The 25,856-nt window shown below is 35.9% G+C and overlaps 1 protein-coding gene across 1 annotated transcript in view; it reads right to left on the minus strand.

The window, feature by feature from the left end:
- Window positions 1–25,856, minus strand: part of SOX5 (SRY-box transcription factor 5) — a 1,012,050-nt gene that overhangs the window by 189,920 nt on the left and 796,274 nt on the right. Inside the window, exons 9-10 of the mRNA XM_088025573.1 lie at window positions 12,363–12,535; window positions 7,548–7,616 (exon numbers count right to left, since the gene is read on the minus strand). Of these exons, the coding sequence (XP_087881699.1) occupies window positions 7,548–7,616; window positions 12,363–12,535 (242 nt within the window). The remainder of the gene's footprint in view (window positions 1–7,547; window positions 7,617–12,362; window positions 12,536–25,856) is intronic.

The raw sequence follows: 25,856 nt of genomic DNA on the forward strand, positions 1-25,856 counted from the left end.
ACGTATATTTAGAATGTTTTTATCCCAGACCCTTTATATCCTGCATCCCCACACTGCTCCTTTTCTTTCAGGAAGTTTCTTGATGTGGTTCTAGAGCAAAATAAGGAGATAAACCAAGGAGGACAATATAGGAAACAGTGATTCCAACTCTGAAGAATTATAAATGGACATCCCAGAATGTTGGCTGGACCAACTGATCTAAATGAAAGCAGGGAAGACAGCTAAGAAGCAGTTATCAAGAAAAGCGGTGTTCTGGACATCTGATTTATTCTTGAGAATTTATGAAGTTAGAAAGCAAATCACATGAGTAACATGAGGGGAAAAAAAAAGAAAAGAAAAGGCAATTGGAAAGTTACCTGAAAAGGAAATACGGAATATCCCTTTAAGACTATCCAAGAAACAATACGAAGATTTGTATTTTAATGTAAGCACCATTTTTTAAATTTTATTATGTTATGTTAATCACCATACATTACAACCTTAGTTTTTGATGTAGTGTTTCATGATTGATTGTTTGCGTATAACACCCAGTGCTCCATTCAATATATGCCCTCTTTAATACCCATCACCAGGTTAACCCACCCCCCCAACCCCCTCCCCTCTAGAACCCTCAATTTGTTTCTCAGAGTCCATAGTCTCTCTCTCATGGTTCGTCTCCCCCTCCAATGTCCACCCCCCTACATTTTTGTCTTCCTACTATCTTCTTTTTTTTTTTAAACATATAATGTATTATTTGTTTCAGAGGTACAGGTTTGTGATTCAACAGTCTTAACACAATTCACAGCGCTCACCATAGCACATACCCTCCCCAATGTCTTTCACCCAGCCACCCCATCCCTCCCACCCCCCACCACTCCAGCAACCCTCAGTTTTTTTCCTGAGATTAAGAATTCCCCAATCAGTGAGATCAAATGATACATGTCTTTCTCTGATTGACTTATTTCGCTTGGCATAATACCCTCTAGTTCCATCCACGTCATTGCAAATGGCAAGATTTCATTCCTTTTGATGGCTGCACACACACACACATACACACCACATCTTCCTTATCCATTCATCTGTCGATGGACATCTTGGCTCTTTCCACAGTTTGGCTATTGTGGACATTGCTGCTATAAACATTGGGGTGCATGTACCCCTTCAGATCCTTACATTTGTATCCTTGGGGTAAATACCCAGTAGGTAAGCACGATTTTTTAAATTTTCACCTTTTAAGATTAACCATTAGGTAAAGCACAGCAGGTACGTGTGTATACATACATACCTACACACACACACACACACACACACACACACACACACACACACACACGTATTATATATATTTAGAGTAGACATACAGGTAACAGAAATTGGCAATTGGGAATAAGAGAAAAGAGATTCCATCCTCATCTGACAAGGCAAGTGTGAAGAGACTATTTATAATTGATTGACAAAGAAAAGAGGTGTAAGTAAATTATTTAAAGCTTAGAAATACCTATTGGAAGAATTTAAATGACTTTTGTAACTACACTATAAGGCGAGGGAGGGGATTGGGGGGGATGTCAGGGTGGAGATACGAGAACTCAGCAAATCTTCATTTCTAAGTTAATGAAATTTAGAAAGTTGATAAGTCATAAACAGCATTATAGTTATATTTTTATATACTTAGTGAATACTAAGAAGTTATTAAAAATGAAAACTTAAAAGATTTTAAAGTGGCTCCTTCTGAGTAAAAGGTTTGGGCCCAGTATACAGAGGAGCTTATAGAGGATTTGGTTCTGGATAGTTGCTTTCCTTATTCTCTTGTACACTTAGCCATGTGACATGTTATATCAGTAAAAATTAAACTGTATATGCCTATCAATCAATCTGTACCTTTATCTACGGAGACAGGCTTATCTAGACAGTGAAATAATATGAATGATGAAAATTCCATCATTAGGTAATTGCCAGCAGATGTATTAAAAATGCTTTAAGGATTTTAAAGTGTCTCTCTCTGAGTAAAAGGACAGAGCTTCAGGTAGCATTCTTGATCTTCTAGGAGAGGTCACCTATCTTCTCAAATGGATCTTCTACTTCCATTAAGTACAAGGAAGAGCAGGAAGTCACCCTTCAAGCTACTTCTTTGTATCTCCTCCATATTTTCTCCTCCAATAATCTATCTGAAAGCCTAGAACTGTATCCTGTCCAATTGTGGTATATTTTATTTCCTACAGCAAAACATTAGTCAGAGCTCAAGGAGTTAATGCATTTCCCTCTCAGGTTGAAATGCTACCTTAATTGCATGGTGTTTATTCTTGGCATTTCCAGTCTCCTAAAGAGACAAGGTTACTTTGCAATCTCTTTGTCCTCATGTATGTGTGTGGAGTCTTGTTGGGGGGGGGTAAAATGCTTCCAACTTACCACACTCAGAGAAAGAAATCATAAATCAGCAGGTCAGTCAGGTACTATTATTTCACCTTTCACGTTATTATGTTTTCAATACAATATTTCAATGGATTTTGTTCTGCATAATAATTTATCAAGAATTACCAAAACTCTTAATGAGCTCAGAGAACTTTGGCTCCAATAAAATGAAACCTTTATCACAAATTGGTTGAGCCCATGACTGCAACTTAATCATTCAATTGTACATAGTCAAGTTATATTTTTATTTTGTTGGAATAAGTTCCCAGGAAAGAAAACTCATTTTAAAACTTTGGGCCATTAAGCCTTAAATGGTAGAATGTCGGTGAAATAAAAATGAACTGGGCCAAGACTTGGGAGAAACTTGGAACCCAGCCATTGTTCTACAAGTAACAACTTCGATGACATTGGGAAAATCTTCTAACCTTACTTGGTTTCAGTTTACAAATGTCAAAATGAGAGATAGGTCTAAATAAAGGCTTTCTAAAAATCTCTTGTAGTTCTAAAATCATATGAATTGTTGGAACACTGAACTTACAGTGTTCAGTGACTACTGCCATGTATATTATATTCTTTTTTTCCTAGAAATTCTCCTCTTGCTGGAAATATTCATTAAATTGTTCGTCATCAGAAATACAGAAGGAACAAGTTTTTCTCTCCTAATGACCTAGGCAAAAAATTTTCAGCATTGTGTGCTCACTACATGTCAGATATGATTCCATTTAATCCTCAAACTAAGCCAGTGTCAGTTATTATAATTCCCATTTAATAGATGGGAATAATGAAACCAGAGGGATTAAGCAATTTTCCTAAGTTCACACAGCAGATGAGGTGTGAACATGCAGAGACTGAATTCAGGTATGTCTAATTCCAGAGAACCTGCTCTCTATCTTTATTTTTAATCATTTAATACAATTAAAATTGTATTTCATACAGTTAAACATAGTCCTATACCACCTGAAGAGCCAAGCTCTTCCCTATATACCATGGAATACGCACTGGCCAGTTAAGAATACAAAGGAACAGAGATTTGTCCTTTGCTCTACCCTTAGCTCTAGACAGAATCACTGACCCAAAGCTACTACTAGTCCTGCAAATGTATACCTTATGAATCGGAAACAATGACAGGTGATTGTTAAGTACCAAATCTTTGCCCCCAAGAGAACATAATGGACAACAAACAATTGAAACAATTTGTCAGAAGGGAAAATGCAACAGACTTGTGGAATCGCTTAGGAAAATTCAAACACTGAACTTTCAGTATGGGAATCCTGAGAAATACACATTTTAAAAGAAGTAAAACATCTTTAAAATTTCCCTTAAAAATATCTGAAGTGGATTTCATATTAGAGCATGTTATTGGACTGACCCTATTAGAAGATGCTAATAAGAACACAAAATTCCATTAAGTATTATTGAAAAAAGGTAAAAAAAAAAATTAAACTAGGACATGCTTCCCCCTCTCACTCCCAAAGCTATAGAAACCCTGTCCCATACAAAGCTTCAAGATAAAAGGAACTTGAGTCTCCAGGGACATTCAGTTTGTTGCCATAATGGAAGCTGAGTAGAGGTCACTCATTCATTTACTTTAAAAGGTTTTAGTAACAGTGAATGAGGTCAAGAAGAACTGTCGGTTTAGGATCATTATTGGAAACATAAACCACCACCTAGCTATCCCTATTAGAAACAGGTTGATTTAATGTAAAAAAGAGATTAGTCAGAAAATAAAATTGCTAAAAGATGGGCAATGTAGCATAAGCAAAAGATTTAAAGAAAAAAAAGGTTATTTTTTTAAAAATGTAGATATTTTTCTCTGAAATATCTATAAATTTCATCTCACATATTAATGTGCATTAAGAGTTAGCTAGGTACAGTAAGCAGGAATGCAAAAATATCCTACTTTTTTAAGGACAATAAAGAAAAATATTAAAGGAAAATACTGCTGAATGGGAGAAAAAGAAGTCGAACTTCTTAGTGTTGCTAAAATTGAGAGTCTCATAAAGAAACAGACAAGTTCTTGTGGGCAGATGAGATATTTTCTGGTATTATGACATGATTTTATTTGTAAAATGTACTGATTTATGATGTTAGAAAGAATAACAGAAAACTTTTTTGTTTCTTCTTTTAATCTAATGAGTTATGTGAATCAACCTAGAAGACTATAACTCTACATAAAGTCTTTGCAAGGAAGTAATGTAGATCGAGTTCTCAATCCAATTAGAATCATGCAATTAGAGCTAAGGTTGCATTTCTAAAGAGAGAAAAACTGTTCATATAGAATTGATCCTAAGTGATTGAATAAAATTGGTGAATTTGCTAATTCTTATGGCATTTTCTCTTTGAATATATAACTACAGAGTAAAACCTACTACCACTTTTTCATCGGGAGTTGAAAGAAGATAGAAATAATAGGCCAAGAGAAATTTTAAGTAACTTGGGCTATTAGAATATGTGAATGTTTGTGCATACACAAACTTGTTCATACACTTTTTTTTAATCGAATGATACATACTTCAAATGTAATAAAGATGTCTAAATTAACCTCTCCTTTAAAGAGAACTCAGTAAAAGAATGAGAGAAATGTTGGGGAACATCATCCTCTTGTCATTTAACACAGCCATCAAGTGTGGAAATTTGTCCTGCTCTCTTACCCCGTCAATCTAATCCATCTAGCAGATCTGTCTACCCATCTAATGCTTTGCATGCCTTTACCAACTTTTGGGGCAAGCGTGTATTTATAATTGAAACCAAAAGCTTAAAGGCAGTCTTAATTGTGGGTCGAATAACATTGCAGCCCACTATTCTACCGATAAAGAAACTGGAATGCATTGTTTTCTAAAGCTCAAAGAGACAATGGTATAAAACATGTAAGAAAATGCAATCAGGATGAACAATGTAAGTTGGTGTTTATTTCTTCAAGGTCTTTAGCTCCATATTTAAGAAAGATAAGGGAAGTAGATCAATTCAAAATATACTATGTAAGTATTTGCAGATATCAAGTAAATGTATTCTATTGTAAATTTTCATGTAAGCACTGATTACGTGTGCATTGACAAAAATAAGTTTTATAATACTATTTGTTGTGAATCTGATTTGCCTTCCACGATAGCAGATTTGATTTTTACCCTTCTTCTTCCTTGTCAGATGCTGCCAAGGAAAAGGAGGAAGGGGAAAGAAGAAAAGCGAGAGAAAACATTCTCAAAAAGAAATGTGGCAAGGATTTACATGAGCAAAAAAAAGGGATCTGTTCCACATTTTTAATCTTCTTTCTCTACACATGCCCCTATAGCGGTCCTTCCCATAACTGAACAATCTCTCAATAGACTAATTTAAATATATTGTGACTTTCATCACTATTAAGTATTTGTAAGACTGCCCCAAATCAACAATTTATAAAATAGACTTTAGAAGTATGCTTTTAGTTAATAAATACATTAAAAGCTGTGTAAATGAATTCCTTTCAGATTGTCAGTCTTGCTCAGTACTTAATTTTTGCTTGAAACATCTCCTACTTCCCATATTAATATATGTATGTGTATATATATATATATATATGGCCATAACTGCTTTATTATCTTAGATTTTCAATTAAAAACATTTTAAATGTAGATAACCTGGTACCATCAATTAAAACTATATTCAAAGTTAGCATATTTAGACTGAACATGAAATCGAACAAACAATTTTTTGTATTTTTTTTTTAAGTACGTTCCACGCCTAGCATGGAGCCCAACAAGGGCTCAAACTCACAACGGTGAGATCAACAGCTGAGCGGAGATCAAGAGTCCAAAGCTCAACTGACTGAGCCACCCAGGCACCTCCCCAATGAACAGTTTTAAACCACTAAATTTAATAAACCACATTCCAGATATGAACAGATGGTTAACATCACATTAGGATTTGCTGCTCGTAATTACAGTTAAGGAGAGCAACGAATCCTGGTTGGATCATCTCACTGATGTTTCTCTGTCTCCCTCAAGCTATGACTAGCTCACTAAAATGTCAGGTGGACCAAGAATGAGCAAACCCTGATTGGGCTATATAATCCAGGGTAAAGAAATTAAGTATACCTGTCCCAATTAGGTAAAATGGGATAAACTTTGCTGGCAATGAAGTCTAAACACGATTAAATACACAAATGAAATAACGTAGACATGTTTGCTTCTGTCATTTATGATATTTATACTGAAAAAATATGCTGGATTCTCAAGATAGAATTTCAAAAGAACGATGAATTTTTCCTCTCTAACATCTGCTTCGAGAAGACAATGTTGCAGAAGGTGGATTCATAGCTCCATGAATTAGATTCCTTTTCTTGCTGGCTATAGCAAGTATGTATTGAGCACCTACTGTGTGCCTTGATACTCTATCCATGATTTCATTAAGTCCTCATAAATCTCTTATGAAATAGGTACTTTCGGAAAGGGAATTTTCAGAAGGGGAAAAATTTTTGTCAAAATTCATGCCCCAGCAAGTGGTGAAGACAGGACAACCCTGAAAACCCACTTTTTCCTTTTGTTATCAACATAGCTGCTTTCTTCCATCTTCATTGATGCTCCTCATCATCACACATTTCCATTTAAGCAAAAGATGCAGGTTATAGAGCCCTCACTCTTGGTCTCTCCAGGCAACATGAAGGGTGAAATTCTACTTGAACACCAAATCATTATCTTCCCTAACCTCAACCCTTTTGACACGTGGCTCTTGAGCATATAGTAAAACTGTCTTCTCTGCCATGGCTCTCTAACAAAACTTGCTGTACCTTTTTGCTTTGGTTCCCCTGCACATCCCTCACTGAGAACACTCATGGTCACATTTTAAACATTAAAGAAAGAGAAAATGAAACCTTCCTAGCGTTTCTCGGCAATAATTTCCTTTTTGCATAGGATGAAAATGACTGTCAGCTTGCTCAGATCGAAGCTCCCTGACAGTAGGGGCCTGCGCCAGTCACCATTTGCAAGATTCTCATGACATAGGAGGAAATACGGCAGGAATTAAGTAAGCCAAAAATAATTCGTATTTTGGAGGTTATTCCAGTTAGCTCATCTAAAAATTAGACTATAGATAGACAGATGATAGATAGATAGATAGATAGATAGATAGATAGATAGATAGATATTTTTTTAATTGGAAGTATGCATGAAATGATGATTTCTGACCTGGATCTGTTGCTGAAGCAAATTGATTTTGTGTTGTTGCTGCAGAAGCTGCTGCTGTTGTCTTGCAATCTGTGGAGAAATTGCACATGAAAAATTTAAAAGTATATTGTAGTCCCAGGGGGATATTACCAATGTTCTGTTGCTCCAGGTTTGATTTGACACTGATTAAGATGATGAAAATAGATGTGCCTGTGCCCCTACAGTACCAGCAATTCATCCGTAAGTAGGATCAAACAAGATATTTAGTTTTCGGAACAGTTTCTTTTGGCCTAAAACAAATGAAGCCTAAGACACTCCAACAGTGATCCAATCCAGTATGAAACGGTAGAGTGTCAGAAATCTCTCTTCCTTCCTGGCAATACGTTAAGAAGGTACGGCCTCTGGCATTTTTATCTCTTTTCTACAAAAGAAACTATTGCATCAACAGGGTACCCTGCGCTACCCTGGGAGTTTGCATTGTGGAGGCTGTATTCCTCACTGAGGTTTCAGTATTTGTTTTTGTTTTTTTGTGAATACTGCCCTCATTTTTGCCTCCCACAAACCCCTGAACAGCCAACTCCTCAGTGCACTCCATCACGGTTTCAGCTCCCATTCTCCACTAAAATGATTCGTAATAAAAGTCGCCAATCTCATTTTTAAAATATTTTTTTAAGGTTTATTTGTTTATTTTGGGGGGGGGGAGAGTGAGGGGGGAGTGAGAGGGAGAGCATGGAGCCCAACACAGGGCTTGATCTCAAGACCGTGATATCATGACCTGAGCCGAAATCAAGAGTCCAAGGCTTAACTAACTGAGCCACCCAGGCACCCCTCATTTTTTCAATTCTAATGTGTTTTTTAGACTTCACCTTTTGTCCTTTCATCAAAATTCAACACTCAAGTTCTCTCCCTTGATCCTGAACTTTCTTCCTTGGCTTCCAGGACAGTACATTTTCCTGGTTTTGCTCTACCCGCAAGTCTGTTCCTTCTCAGTTACCTTCAACTGCTCTGTCTAGCCCTTCAATGTCGTAGTTGTATCCCTACTCCTGAATGTATGCCAAGTACTTATGAATTTGTTTCTCTCACTTCTGCCTTTGCTTTCAGTTTCAGACCCATTTTTCCAATGACATTCTCAAAGGTACTTCATATTCAACAAGTTCAAAACTAAATTCAATTATGGTTATTTTCATGTTTTCATTTTATCTTAGGGACAGGGTTTAAAAAATCCATTTTTTTCCCCGAAGAAAGGTAGATGGTAGGAAAAGGAATATCATTCTTTTCCTTAAATCTGGTCCTTTCCTCCCACATGTCAATATTTCAGCTAATAAATCTTTTTATTAGCACTTAAGCATTTATCAAGAAACTGACCACCTCACACCCCTCCACACTTCCTCCCGTTCCAAGCCACTGTTCTCTCTTGCTGGGTTATTGTAATAGTCTCCTATTACTCTTTCTGCTTCTGCCTTTGCTCCCTACAGCCCATAATATGCCAGTATCTAGAAAGATCCTTTTATTATTTTTTTAATTTTTTTAAAGATTTTATTTATTTGTTAACAGAGAGAGAGAGAGAGAGCAGGAGAGGGAACACAAGCAGGGAGAGTGGGAGAGGGAGAAGCAGGCTTCCCGCTGAGCAGGGAGCCCGATGTGGGGCTCGATCCCAGGACCCTGGGACCATGACCTGACCCGAAGGCAGATGCTTAACAACTGAGCCACCCAGGCACCCTAGAAAGATCCTTTTAAAATATAAGTTGTGTCATGTTACTCATATTTTTAAAACCCTCTGTCTCACTCAGAGCAGAAGGCAGTGTCCATACGATGCCTGCAAGACCCTGTATGATTTCGCCTCCTGCTACCTCTCTGGTTTCACCTTCTCCTCTGTCTCCCTTTGTTACTCCACTCTCGCCACTCTCCTCTCCTGTCTCTTGAAGACGCTAAGGATGTTCCTATCTCCCAAGGATGTACCTGCTTCTGGGCCTCTGCACTTGCTTCCCCCTCCATCTGGAACCCTCTATGCCTAGATAACTGACTGCTCATTCCCTCACCTCCTGCAAGTCTCTGCTCAAATATCCCTCTGTCAATGAGGTCTTCCCTGAGCACCCATTTTAAAAGAGCCTCTCTCTCTACCTGGCACCCTCTAATTCTCTCCTTTATTTATATCCCTTATCAACATCTTGTTTGTTTACTATCTTTTCCTAATGAGAATTCAATACATTAGGAATTTTTGTCTGTTTTATTCTTTGCTATATCCCAGTAACTAGAATAGAATGTGGCATCAAATTGGTGCTCAATAGATATTTATTGAATGAAAAAATGTAGAATGGAGCTCAGAGTCCTGTGGAAAGGCTGGTCAATGAACAGATTCATTAGCATCTCTAAGGGCTATAATAGGAATATTAGAGTGCCCAGAGTAGGGACACCCTACAATGAGTAGGGAGTTTTAGGAGGAGGGTCAGAAAAGGAGTTCTCAAGAGAAGATATACCTAACCTGAATCTTAAGGAATAAGTATTAAATGCCCTTCAGAGATTTTCCTGTGTCCTGATGAAAAGATCAGTGACTACAAGAGTGGTAATTACACATGCCAGCACTACATGGTAGAGAAGATCTAGGGGAGTAAAATAGGCTCTAGAAACCTGACCTGAAGCTTTCACAAAGGATCTTCTCTCAGGCTTTGTAGGCATCATTGTTTAGCATCTTTCCAACACAGGAGAGAAATTCTGGAAGAACCTAATGATTTCTAAAATTCCAAGGATAATGTCAGAAAAAGTAAAAAATTCTAGAATCCTTTGATGATATGTGGGGATGGGCCAGAATGTGAAAGAGAAGAGGACTTTGCTCTCTATTAGTGATTGCTCTGAGTTTTCAGGACAAATATGCCCTTAGACCCACCAAAGTAGTGATTCTCTACAAAGAAATATCCCCATTTGACCTACAGTTTCAGAAGCTCCTAGAATTTTCTAGAATTCAGATGTTTGAAAGCATTGAGAATTATGAACAAGAAAAGAGCAGTGTTTTTCAAGACTGTCACAGATGAGCATTCTGAACTCTTATCATGGTGGTAAAGCAAGAGAAATATGGGCCATATTCAAGAACAGGTCAAATATATCTTTAAGAAAAATGATGAAGTATTTCATTAAACGTGAAAGCATCATCTTTCAAGCAGAGATGAACCACCAAGTAGGGAGGAGTAAACTGAAAGGGGGGTCACTGCAAATGTAATCTGAGTATTTCTTCTTTCAACTCTGCTAGCTTACATTTTGAAAATTGTTAAGGTTTTGCAGGGATGTGTGGACACTTACCCCTGACTAAATAATGGTCTTCTTCCATTTGGGACGGTGAATGGACAGAGCCCAGAATATGGGATGGCAAAAGGGAGTTAGCCCCAGAAGAGATGTATCATGTCTGTATATAAATTCACCCTATGGCACCCTCTTTCTTCCCTTCCCTTTGCTACCAATTTTAAGTAATAGTTCTTATACATGGCCTCCATTTTCCTACTACACATTTGTCAATTCTTATGCCTTATTTCTATTACTAAAGCTCCAGAGAAGCCAGAGTCTTAAAAGGCCAACAGTGAGAAACTAAATGACAAATCTAGTAGCTTTGTTCTTCTGGAACTGTTCATTTTCTTTTATTTACCAGCTATATGCCAGTATCTCCCAAGGATCCACCCTTAGTTCCTTTCCATTTTCTAATGATATCACCATATTCTAATGTAGGGCTTACAAACCTACCATTCCCTCATGAAACACTCTGGCCCCAGATATTAATATGGCTGCCTCTTGTATGTCATTTAGATCTGAGTTCAATTGCCAGGTCCAACCACCCAATCTAAGAAACATTGCTTTGCCATACCAATCAATATTTATTAAATATCTCTAATTACATTTCATCAAATAACTTATCACTGTCTAAAATCATTTTGTAAATTTCTCTTTTCCTTTGTTAATCATCTCTCTATTTCCACTAGAATTTAGGGGCTCTATCTTACTGGTTAATTGATGAAGCCTCAGAAGTTAGCACAGTGCCTGGCACATAAGAAGCACTTTATTATTTGTTGAATAAATGAATGAAACTTATCTACCCCAGTGGTTTAAACCACCATCTCTATGTAAATAAACTAAGAAATTTAGTTCAGCCCTCTTTTCCAAACCGTCGATTGGTATTTCTAGCTGTTTTTTACGTACCTCCAGCTGGACAACCTGACAAGAGCTCTAATTAAACACAATAAAACCACCTGTTATTCCAAATTTGCCCTCCTGACTTGACCCATCACCCAGGCTCAACATCTTTCCTCATTCTTTTGCCCAAAGAATTCAACTAATCATAATTTTCCCACCTGTTTATTCTTTTCTTCTCTTTTTCTGTGGTCATTTAGTTTAGATTCTAAACTATCTAGTTTAGATTCTCACTCCTTATTGAAGTTATTATAATAGGCATCTAACTAAACTTCCTGGGCCATAATTAATTTACTTCATTTGTTAAATCCTACTTATTCTTCAGAGCTCATACCAAACACCTGTTGAATGAATTCTTTCATGGTGTCCCTGACTGGAAATGTTCTCTTGACATGCCATGATTCTGTTTGGTACTTCTCTCATGACCTATCAGAATTTCACCTTGGTTATAATTACTTCGATGTTCCATACCACTAAAGTAGTTGATAAGCTTTTTCAGATCAAAGTGTTTTTGTTTGTTTGCTTCTTTTGTATTTTGTTTTTTTATTTATTTATGTGAGGTGGGAAGAAAGACTTTTATTAATCTTTGTGTGCCTAGGAGAGTGTCCTATAAATAGCAGGCAAACCATGTCTAAGGAAATTGTGTCCCTGGCTCCTACTCACCTGTTCTTGTTGCTGTTTGGCCAACTCCATTTGCTGGCGTTGTTTCTCGATCTGAGATGCAGCCAGTTTCTTCTGCTCATCGTGGGCAGCCAGTAGCTGCTCTCGCAGACTGGTCAGCTGATTGATCATACCCATGAGCTGCCTCTCCTTCTCAGCTAGGCTTTCGGGAGTCCCTGAAAATAACATGGCAATAAAACATATAAGAAAAGGGAAATGAGAAGAGTGATTATTCAGTGACAATGATTCTGTTGTACGGAGAACTATTCTAAATAGAAGGATAACACACAAACATAGGCTTACTTTCTTTCAGATTTTTTAACTCCACAGTGAAAAGCGATGCGTATTTCCCCCTTACAAAATATCAGAATGAACAAATATTTTGATTGTTTTTTATGTATGACAAGTAATAATCCATAGTTTTTAACTTTACAAGCAAATCAAAAAATGGTGGGGTGAGCATCTACTATTTTAATGTTCTATGCTGGGATCTGACGAAAAATAAAAAGAAGCCTAAAGCACAGCTCCTTGCCCTAAGTAGTTTTTAATCAAATTAAGGAGGCAAGACAAAACATGAACATTTAATAACCATAATTATTAGGAGATCAAGTTATTATTATCAGTAATATGATTCTTTTTCAAAAAAAGAATCTTGAAGAATTAGAACCAAGGAATTCTACATTAAAAAGGGGAAAAAATCTATTAGCCAATCAAATTTTAGACAGTTTTCTCGTATGCCACTCAGAGGCTTTCTTCAAAAATAGAATATAACTAGCAGGGAAAATATTCAAGATTGAGAATATAAATTCAGGCTATCATGAAATTATGAAATATGGTTGAAAAACTAAGAGATCACATTATAGTCACCAAAGATTATAGTTAAATTCAGCACTTGGAGAAGAAGTCGCAGCAGTCATTTATGATAAATAATATGCTCAGGATATTTAAAACATGCTATGAATCTTCTTTGTTAGGTTAAAATACTTATTTGGTACACCAAAAATGTGAGCAGTTCACTGAAACAGGAACAATATCACTTTTAATTGTTCTTTTAAAATTCACCGGATAGACAAGACCCCTATGGTAAAGCACTCACAGCAGGAGAGAACATACTTTTTAATTACAATTTTCACTTTAATATAAGACACTAAGCACTATTTTAATAATGCATTTGCCACCTGTATATGTAATTAGATGGAAGGATCTGTTATAACACAGTCACCCTTCCCCACCCCACTGTATTTCTCTCTAACAATTTATGCTGAAAATGCATGTGCTTTTTAGGAACTAGTAGCTATAGTTAGTGGCTTATAATTTTCACTGGCCCATTTGGAATGGAAATAAAGTTTCTAATGTAATTTAGATAGGCTAGAGAATAAGTATCTAGAAAAGAAATTATGCGTGAATAAAAGTCAAGAATCATGCAATGTATTATTATGAATACCTAGCATTATTCAGGGCAGGTGCCCAATAAATTATTGCTAATAATTTACTATACTTCAGATATTTGGATTCAATTGAACAGAAGAACACTTATTCTAAGAATAACAACAATATGATTGTTGCAATTAAAATTCTAATAATAAATAATCTAAATATATACTGGGAAGATTTTAAAGAAAATATCAAGTGATGGTACAATGTACATCTTCACACATCATTAGTAACCACATTTCTAGCAATACATACTAAGAAAAGTAATACATATCAGGCCTTGTAATCCTCATTATCTTCAAAAGGATAGTTTCACTTATAAAAATCTAGCCCATGGGCACCTGGGTGACTCAGTCAATTAAGCATCCAACTCTTGATTTTGGCTTAGGTCATGATCTCAGTGTTGCAAGATTGATTGCGCCCTGTGTCAGGCTCTGTGCTGGGTGTGGAGCCTGCTTAAGATTCTCTCTCTCCCTCTCCCCTAGTCCCTTGCCCTTCTTCCTCCCTCTTAAAAAAAAAAAAAATCTTCTTTATCCATTCATCTGTCGATGGATATCTTGGCTCTTTCCATAGTTGGCTATTGTGGACATTGCTGCTATAAACATCGGGGTGCACGTACCCCTTCGGATCACTACATTTGTATCTTTTGGGTAAATACCCAGTAGTGCAATTGCTGAGTCATATGGTAGCTCTATTTTCAACTTTTTGAGGAACCTCCATACTGTTTTCAAGAGTGGCTGCCCCAGCTTGCATTCCCACCAACAGTGTAAAAAGTTTTTGCACAGCAAAAGAAACAGTCAATAAAACCAAAAGACAACCGACAGAATGGGAGAAGATATTTGCTAATGACATATCAGATAAACAGCTAGTATCCAAAATCTATAAAGAACTTATCAAACTCAACACCCAAAGAACAAATAATCCAATCAAGAAATGGGCAGAAGACATGAACAGACATTTTTCCAAAGAAGACATCCAAATGGCCAACAGACACATGAAAAAGTGCTCAACATCGCTCAGCATCAGGGAAATCCAAATCAAAACCTCAATGAGATACCACCCCACACCAGTCAGAATGGCTAAAATTAACAAGTCAGGAAATGACAGATGTAGGCGGGGATGCGGAGAAAGGGGAACCCTGAGCACTGTGAATTGTGTAAGACTGTTGAATCACAGACCTGTACCTCTGAAACAAATAATACATTATATGTTAAAAAAAAAAGAAGAAGATAGTAGGAAGGGTCAAATGAAGGGGGGGAATTGGAAGAGGAGACGAACCATGAGAGACTATGGACTCTCAGAAACAAACTGAGGGTTCTAGAGGGGAGGGGGGTGGGAGATGGGTTAGCCTGGTGATGGGTATTAAAGAGGGCATGTATTGAATGGAGCACCGGGTGTTATATGCAAACAATGAATCACGGAACACTACATCAAAAACTAATGATGTAATGTATGGTGATTAACATAACATAATAAAATTAAAAAAAAAACCTAGCCCAAGAAAACTACAAGAAATGAAGATAAATATTTAAAGATGTTTTAAGTGAAATATTAGAAACAATCTCAATGTCAAATGGGAATAATCAAATAATTATGGAAAATCCAGATTGTATTTTTCCCCCATGAAAAAACTATTTTTTAAGAGTATTTAATGGTATGGGAACTTGTTCATGATATAAAGCTAGGTGAAAAAACTGGGTAGTAATGAAACATTTGTGAAAAGGCAACCTACTGAATGGGAGAGAATTATATATCTTATAAAAGGTTAATATCTGAAATAAATAAAGAGCTCAGACAACTCAATAGCAAACAAAAAATTAAATTCAATCCAATTAAAAAATGGGCAGAGAATATAAATATTTTTCCAGAGAAGACACACAGAAGGCCAGCAGGTACATGAAGAGATTCTCAGCATCACTAATCATCAGGGAAATGCAACTCAAAACTACACACACACAAAAAAACCCCACAATGAGATCTCACCTCACACCTGACAGAATGGCTATTAACTAAGAGAAGAAATAACAAGCATTGGCAAGAATGTGGAAAGAAAGGGGACTTTTGTGCACTGTTGGTGGGAATGTAAATTCATGCAGCTATTATGGAAAATAGTACGAATGTTTCCCAAAAAATTAAAAACAGAACTATCATATGATCCAGCAATTCCACTTCTGGGTATTTATTCAAAGGAAATGAACACACTGGCTTGATATAGGAATATCAATATCAGTATCATTGATATATGAACCCCCATGTATAGCAGCATTTTTTACATTGGCCATGATATAAAAACAGCCTATGTCCATTGATGGATGAATGGATAAAGAAGATGTAATGTACACACACACACACACAAATATTATTCAGTGATAAATAAAAGAATAAAATCTTGCCATTTGTGACAATACAAATAGACCCTATGGACATTATACTAAGTGAAATAAGTCAGACAAAGACAAACACCATATGATCTCAATTATATGTGGTATCTGAAAAAAAAAGAGAGAGAGAAACAAAAATCCAATCTCATAAATTCAGGAAGAGATTGGTAGTTGCTAAAGGTAGGGATAGGGGGTGGGTGAAACAGGTGAAAGGGGTCAAAAGTACAAACTTCCAGCATAAAATAAATAAATAATGGGAATGTCATGTACAGCATAGTGACTATAGTTAATAATACTGTCCTGCATATTTGAAAGTTGCTAAGAAAGTAGGTCTTAAAAGTTCTCAACACAAGAAAAAAATTTTGGAATTGTGTTTGTTGATGGATGTTAATCAGATTTACTGTGATTATTTCACAATTATACACAAATATTGAATATTGAATTGTACCCCAGAAACTAATATGATATTGTATGTCAGTTAAACATCAATTTAAAAAAAAGAAAGAAAACACTTGTATAAAAATCTAAAGTATGCACATATCTATATTTATAGAAAAAAGACTGGAAGAATATTTATTTATGTATTAATAGTGGCTATTTCTAGGTGATGGAATTATAAGCCATTTTAATATTTTTATACTTTTAAAGAGCATCTTCTACAATGTTCTTATTATTTACATACTTAGAAAAATATATTTCATGTATAATATGTGGAAATATAACTTAAAATTTTAAGGTGACATTATCCATTTACATAACTGGTGTAATACCAATGTGTAAAGAAATATACTTGTTTGTTGAGTATAAGCAAATATCATTTTGGCATTCAGTATATGAAAGATTAACAAAATCCTTTTGTCTTCACTTATTTATATTTCAATGATTCTCAGATACACACTTTGTATATTTTAAACCCTCCGAGTCTTACAATGAATACTGTCTCAGAGTCAATGAAATATTAAGGTTTATGCCAACCCTGAGTTTGTCCTCCAGCCTTAGTCACTTACTTGTAGATGCAGAACAGGTATCTCTGAGTATAGATCTCACTTTTAAAATTCAACATGTATAAGGTGGGGTTCTGCATTTTTCTCATTTTTTAAAGCGTTATCACTCAATCAACATTCTAAGTTAGAAATATTAACAACACCCTCAATTCTCTTCTCAACTACGCATCCTCTTGAATGCATTATATCAACAAATCATGATAATTTTTTCTCAAAATAGCTTTGTTTCAGTTTTAATTTTAATTAGTCAAATGTATTTCTGTAATATTATGATATTCACATGAGTAAATAGTCAGTAATTAGAAAAGGGTATGCAGTGAAAGATCTCCTCTGAATACTGTTCCTTCAGAGATAACTACAATTATTATTATTATCCTACTCTTGTAAACGTAGATTCAAGCATATGCCAGAATATTTCTGTACCAGTTTACCAGCGCTGCTGTAACAAAGTACTACAGATTGTATGGCTTAAAGAACAGAAATTTATATTTATTGGCTAGAAGTCCAAGACTAAGGTGTCAGCAGGTAGTTCCTCCTGAGGGCTATGAGGGAAGGAGCTGTTCCAGACTGCTCCAAGCTGTTCCAAGGAGAAAGCTCCTTGGCTTGTAGACGGCCCTCTTCTTCCTGTATCTTCCTGTCGTCACTCTCTATACATGTCCAAATTTCCTCTTCTTATAAAGACAGCAGTCATATTGGACTAGGATTCACCCTAATGGCCTCATTTTAACTTAATTACCTCTATACAGACCGTATTTCCAAGTACAGTCATATTCTGAGGTACTAGAAGTTAGAATTTGAACATATGAATTTTTAGAGAGACACAATTCAACCCACAGCAATTTTCTTCACACAAAGGACACCATAATATAAATGCTGTTTTAGAGTATGTAGGGAGAGCTCTTGTTCCAGCCTCCCTTCCTTATCTCCACTGACATTTTTCATCTTTTCATGAATTGTTGTAGCAATGTGGGGCCCAAACTCACAACTCTGAGATCAAGACTTGAGCTGAGATCAGAGTTGGCTGCTCAACAGACTGAGCCACCCACGCACCCCTGTAGCCTTTAATAGAACTTCCTGTCACTAATTTTTCTCTCTACAAGTCTATCCTCAAACTGGTACCAAAATCATCTTCCTAGAAAAACAAACCTACCCATGTAACTATGATTTTAATAATCATTTAAATACCTCCACTTGTTCCTCATTGTCTTTGGAATAATATGTCAATTCATTCTTAAGAATGAATAAGGTCCTTCTAATTGTGATCCAACCTTCTCACTTCCTTTGTGCATCCTAAATTCTAGCCACAATGACTTTTCAACCATCCTCCACAAAGGACACCACCCTTCACAAGTGTCTTACCTTGGCCACTCCCTCTCTAAACATTCATTCTTCATGTTCCAGGTCATATGTCTTGTTCTTTTAAGACTCTTATCCTGACTTTCACAGATAACAGTTGTTCCCTTCTTTTAGAACCCACACAGTGGATATCTTTATTATACTATTTAATCATTACATTATAAATCTTATTTTCACATTTATTTCCTAAAGTCAGCAGAGATAGCTGTGACAGCAACAGTTGTAAATTACCAACTCTTATACCCTCATTACCTACTAGAAGGCCTGGCATATAGTAAATTATCTAAAATTTTAATGAGTAAGTCACTTCCCTTTAAACTACTCTCAAGTTTAGGAATGCCATATAGCCAAGAGAAATGGGGATATGGATTACCTTACATGAGTTATACAGAAGTTCTGGTTTTGGCTTAAGTGAGTTGAGCCAAGGAACTTAAGCTTTTGCAAGAGAAAATTTCCCCACTTTTATAAAAGTACTAAATTAAGATGGAGTAAGCTCTATGGCTTCATCTATAAATTATCATGGTTTTCATAATAATTATCTTCCAGTGCATGGGGAGGGTCCAATAAGTGGTCTATGAATATTGGAGAAACTAATTAAGAGTCATAAAATATCCTAGACTTTAAGTGTGTGTGTGTGTGTGTGTGTGTAAACAACATCACTGGAAAATCCAGAGACCTCCCAAACAAAAAGAGGAGGTACTGTTTCTTCAGACAGATTTAAGATTTTTAAGAACCTTAAAAGTATACAATACTATGGGGGCACAATCCTGTATCTATGGCCTAGGTCAACCAGATTCAGATAGCTAATGGTATGAGTTCATGTTTGTGTGTGTCACTGATAATTTATTTTCATGTTTCATTTCTTTTCACTCTTAAGTGTTTTAATCTATGCTAGTCCTGCTTCAATTCCCCTGAATGAAGGATTATTGAAGTAAGAGGCAAATATATTCTGTTTCATGACTATAGGCATGGTAATGATTTGAGTGACTGTTATAGTCCTATAGGTTCCACAAAAGTACAGGTCAGAACATTCCTTAGTGTAATGCGACACAAGACATGAAAGAAGGGAATCAGCTTTGGTCATCCCTTTCTCAGTAAGAGATATCACCATCCACATATTGTTACATCCTTTCATCTTCCTCATTTTCCATATCTAATCCATTGGGAATCCTATTAATCCTAGAACATAGAAATTAGCCCATGAGTCTCTATCTCCAGAACAAACTCTTAATTCCAGGCCATCATAATCTCTTGCCTTCACTACTACAATTGTTTTCTAACCATTCTACCTGCTTCCACTTCTTCTCCTACTAGAAGCTATTCTTCAAGCAAAAGTTCAGAGCAATCCAGTTAGAAAAGTAAATCAGATCATGTCACACACTTGTATAAAATCATTTCATAGCTTTACACTGCACATAGAATAAAATCCAAACTCCTTACCCTAACAAAGCCCTGAATGATCCAGCTCTTACCTTCTCTGGCATCATCTCCTCCATTTCTCTTTTGTAAAAGTGCTTCAATTACATGGCCTTCTTTGAGTTCCTCCAATACCAATACACAAAGTTCAAATGTGTTGAAGACCATTTTTTAAACTTGCTCCCATATTAGGGTCTTTGTGCTCCAATTGTTTTCCATGGAAAAGTCTTGTCTTAGATCAAGATTTCTCAATCCTGGCACTGTTGATATTTTGGACTAGACAGTTCCTTTTCTGGGGACTGTGTCGTGTAGCATCTCTGGCTAGATGCTAGTAGCACTTCCCACCTAGTTATAACAACCAAAAATGTTTCCAGACAATGCCAAATTTCCCCTGGTAGAGAACCACTTCAAATGATGGACTTTTCCCTCTCATTCCTTTTGCATATACCTGAAGAGTTCCTTCTATGTCCCTCACACTATTCTAGGTGTTGGGGATACCAAAGTGTCTAGGCCAGACAAAAATGTCTCTGCTTCAGAGAGCTTACATTTGAATGGAAAAGATAATAAACTATCAGATCCAACCAGATAGTAATTTAAATGTCAACTCCTCAGACTGCCTCCCTTGAACAATGAAATTAAGGAAGCCACCATCTCACTTTCAGTCACATCATTTAATTTTTATTCTGTTCATAGTAGTTAACGCCCTATGTTGTATTTTATTACCATAGTCATTTATTTATTGAATCTTCCATAGAATATAAGCTTTATGATAGCAGAATACTAGTTTGTGTTGTTCGATGCTGGGAATCCAGCAAAGTAGACATCCCATCACAACTTGCTAAATGAATAAAGTAAATTTCATAAGAACAAAGAAAAGTCCTTGATTGACTAGTAATGTACAATTCTATGCATAAGGAAAACCCTCATTAGGATTACTCAGATTGAAAATGGTCTTGAACACATTTAAAATTATAAGAAAAAAATCTGTGGAAGCTGACATTTCCCCAATATTGTTTTATTCCACTCAAATGAAACAGATATATGGCTTGAAATTAATTGATCAAAATCAAAATAAATTGCTAGGAGTTATTATCCAAATAAAGGAAATGTAAAAGTAAACTCATTCAAGAAGAAGGGGAAAGGACCAGAATTTTGACACTAAAAGTAAACTGGGGATTATGTTTCTTCCTTCAAAAAACTTAACAGAAATTTAATTCTTTGTTACAAAGCAATGGTCAATCTTTGCAAGAGATTTTTCCCCCCCTTTAATAATTGGTGTTACTTAGCCTATTAGTGTTAAACTTTGGATAGGACTTGACTTGTTTTAATTTTTTTAATGAAAATATTGTTGTTCTCAACTGGTACTCCTCTTGAAGAATCTAAAAATAAGTTGTTGTCCTGCCTTTAAAAATTCTGCCTAATGAAATAGGCTCTACTATACTGTAAGCTTTAAAAGGGCAGAAATCCATCTACTCTGCTTGCTACCATTCTATCTCTAGAACATAGCACATGGTCAGACAGCAATATTTGGTATGAACTAAAAATATAATGAATAAAAACTAACAAGTTAGTCTAAATGTACAACTAAAGCTTCTTTCAGTGGCACTCTTATTGAACAAGAGAGAAAAGACAGACTCCCTCATCAAAGATATTAGTGGCGTCATTCCAATTCATTAAAGGAGTATTTGTTCGGTTATCCAACTTATAAACATCTACGAATTGGTCTTTTCGTTAAGAACAAATTTAATCAAACTTTGATAAAATTTAGCTACCTACCCTTGACTGCTATATAAATACCCTGAGAGGTTAGAATCAATTAAAATTATATAAGGAATACTATTATTTATTACATGACAGAATAAAGTAATTGATATTCTATTATACACTGCCAATACTATACATATTCTTACCTTATAGATTTCAATAATCATTTTGAAAAAACAGTGGTTTTTGTTCTTTTGCTTTAAGATCTTAAAAAGGGGCCTTTGGCTTGGATTTAAATATATCTACTATTGGAAGCTTTCAGTTATAAGGCAACTGACATAAGAGTGAAATGGAACATTTGACAAGTAGCTATGATCTTTACCGTTATTATCCTATGGTTGATACTTTGCTTCTGAGATATTATAGACAAGATATGTGCATTATCACTTTTGTAGTGAAAGCAAGGGTTGTTCTTGTGCCTTTTTTTAAACTCTCTTCTATTTCTTGTTACAAATATTTACCTTTAATGGAAATTATAATTTTACAAACTTTTCCCAAGATTATTCCACCCACCTCCTTGGATATTGTATTTAAAAGGTAAAAAACAGTTGTTGCTTTTTGTTGTTGTTTAAATCACGTCAACTTTGCCACATTTACAGACTTTAATGTAGTCTATAATAATCTTCTCAAAACATGGCATTTTTAAATTGTCATCCTTTCATCAAGTACAAACTGGGTCCCAAACTTTGGGCCAATGGTAAATTAGTAGTATACAAGGGAAAGGTAAATATGTAAATAAGCTAACAATACAAACAGTGTGTGTGTGCTAAGGGACAGATCTAAGCATAGAGTAGAATATCATGACTGCATCTCAGAGGGCGCTGCATCCAGCTGTGTTGGGTCTGGAAATGTTTTCAAGTTTTAAAGGATTTTAGAGATCATCCATTCCAACTTTACTGAGGAGAGACTGCCAAGTACCATGCAAAGAGCACAGGCTTTGAAGACAGGCAGGATTAGGTTCACATCTTGACTCTGTCACAACTAAAGTATGTGGTTTTGGATAATTAATCTCTCTCTCTTCTCTCTCTCTCTCTCTGTCTCCACTTCTTCCTATGTAAATTGGGAATAAAATGACTCTGTCACAATAATTTTGTAAGGAAAATGTTTACAAGGTGCCTGTACATAAATGGGCAATCTGCAACTGTTTTAAGTGAGCAGATGAGGCAATAAACCAAAAGAGTTAAACTGATTTCCACAAGTCCTTGGAAGAATCACAGCAACATGACACCAGTTTTTTTGTTTTTTTGTTTTGTTTTGTTTTGTTTTACTACACCATGCTTCCCTAGGAAGAAAAATAGTCATTTAAAAGAGGAGAGGGTTTTAGGTTAATTCCATCATCTAATAATCTGGATAGTGTAAGCTTTGGAGTCCATAGCTACAAGAAAAAAAATAATGGTTTTAAAATTATTTCAATTTTATTTTTTTAAAGATTTTATTTATTTTTTTGACAGAGAGTGAGAGAGAGTGAGAGAGAGAGAGAGAGGGAACACAAGCAGGGGGAGTGGGAGAGGGAGAAGCAGGCTTCCTGCTGAGCAGGGAGCCTGATGCAGGGCCCGACGCGGAGCCTGATCCCAGGACCCTGGGATCACGACCTGAGCCGAAGGCAGACACTTAACGACTGAGCCATCCAGGCACCCAAAATTATTTCAGTTTTAGAATCTTCACATCCCTTGCACAAATGAATACTCATTAAATGAATGAATGTATTTTTAAATGAGAAAAAAATGTTGAAGAAGGCATATTTTTATTTTCAAATACAGAATCAGATTTAATATGTAAGAGTATCTGTTTAAAACATGCATTATTGGGGTGCGTGGGTGGCTCAGTTGGTTAAGCATCTGATTCTTGGTTTTGACTCAGGTCGTGATCTCATGGGTCATGTGATGAGCCCTTCACTAGGCTCTGCTCAGAGGGTAATCTGCTTGAAGATTCTCTCCCTGTGCCCCTCTCCCTATTTGCTCTCTCTCTTTCTCTAAAATAAAATAAATAAATCTTTTTAAAAATGAAAAATAAAAAATAAAACATGCATTATTAAGTACCTTCTTTGAAAGATATATAAAACTTCTTAATTCGTGAACTAGATCATCAATACAGAAATTAATGAGATTCAGTGTCTGACCATTCTCTTTCCATCACTTGCTCTGTTTATACACTGGCATAAAGCCTCTGGCATTCTGGGACAGATTAAGTCACTGATAGGCAGGAAACATAAAGTCACTTTTTTGTCACTTTGACAGACCTTGCCAAACCTTATATGCTGTGGACCAGTAGTCTTTCTTCGGTTCTCACAAAGTAGTTTTTTTTTTTAAAGTGAACACATGACTCATAAGCAACTACAGAGGAACTATAAAACAAGCTTAGTAGATTGAAAACATGAAGATTCACTTTATTTAGAAGTATATATCTATATGTTATGTACCTTCTTCACGGCTGACTCTTGCATTAAACACATTTCAGAGACAACAGTTCCCTCAAAAAATAATCAACATTTCCAACCCCTTTATAAAAATGTGCAGGCATATTTTCTAGGTTAATGTACAAATGAAATAAGTCACAAAGTCAGTATGAGCAAAGCATGCGATTCTTAGTTTTTTTGATTTTAAAAGAAAGGGTTTAAACAACTTTCAAAGTGATAAAAACCCTTACGTAACTAAACGGGGATTTTAGTTTCCATGTTTTTAATTTAAAAATTCTAAGGATCCCTTACTAGATTTATTACCTGGGACCTGATTCTTATTCCATGCCTGCTTGTTTACAAATAGTCTAATGTCATTTAAACAGAATTTTCTCTTTCAAGCCACATACTGAATCCACATATCTCTTTTATTTCAAAATGTTATGTCACATAACAGAGGATCTACTTTAACCCACATGTGGGATCTAAAGAGCATGTATTTATAATGAGTTCTAAGAGGCCACAGTATCACCAAATAGGTTATTTCCTCGAATCTATTACTGGCATTCTAGAGCGGTCTGGTGTTTGCCTTTATGTTCCATCTTCTAGAAAGAACAAAATTATAGCTTTCAAAAGAGCCAATTTTTTATTATACCAACTGCAGCTGGCATTTTTCTTAATACCAGATACAATTTCCCGGCCTAAATTAATGCATTCTGAGCAGGGTGAGAAAGGGTCTACCAGAAATACCAATGGCAAAGAAACCAGGCTCTGAAGAATTCTTTATACAAGGCAGGTGGTGAAACTGATTTGGGCTTATCTGAGGCACCTGGACAGAAAACCTCTCAGACAACGCCCTGCTTTTCTAACTTCACCAAGATAGAAATATTTGTGAGAATTCTGCCTGCAGATTTTTTGGTCACAATTCTAAAAAAAAAAAAAAAAAAAAAATTAAGTCCGTAAAATACGAATTCTTGCAATGACTTTATTGAAAAGCAAATGATCTGTTTAGATGAGTCAAAGCTGCCACGGATCCCCAGATACTGTGCTCAGGTGAAGTGTCAATGCAATGACCTTCAGTGTAATGGCATTTCATGCTAGCTAAAACAACGTGTGACGGCCCCGTTGCCAAGGGGGAGAGCAGGCATGGTTTTGTCCCCCGCCTCTAACTATGAGGCTCTAAGAAGAATTTCTTCACCTCTCACACAACCGTTACTCAGTGCTTCTGCTATAGATAACAACAAAAAACCCTGCAAGCTGACCAGTCGCACAAGGTAGCTGACTGGAGAAGAAGAAATAAATAATTTCTTCCGGCAGCTCATCAGTGGATACACATATAGTGACGGTGGGCCAAGCTTTTCAGTCACACAGTTGCGTTCGGCAAAACTGGATCTAGTGTCCTTTTTGGATGTTTTTTAGAGGGTTGTTTTGAATGTAACTTTAAAACCTAATTACTTCACATTTCCAAGGTACCAGACCATAAAATGGTATGAACTCTAACAGGCAAAATAATCTAACATGAAAAATAATTTTATGCTCTCAGAAGTGGGTGACCTTTACTAACCCACATTGTTTCTTGAAAAATGAGATTGACTTTAAGTGGGTATGACAACTACTTATGGGTAGCTAAAATATCCAGACCAAATGCTATTTATTTCCCCTATTTTTAAAAGTTTATCATTTTAACTTTTTAAACAGTAATAACAAGAAACACTTCTTTGAACTTTGCCAATCTGTAATATTAACC

The sequence above is a fragment of the Eumetopias jubatus genome, unplaced genomic scaffold (genome assembly GCF_037043125.1).
Source record: "Eumetopias jubatus isolate StellerSeaLion01/CBP00866 unplaced genomic scaffold, mEumJub1_p1.0 scaffold_8, whole genome shotgun sequence".
In the NCBI taxonomy this organism is placed as follows: Eukaryota; Metazoa; Chordata; class Mammalia; order Carnivora; family Otariidae; genus Eumetopias; species Eumetopias jubatus.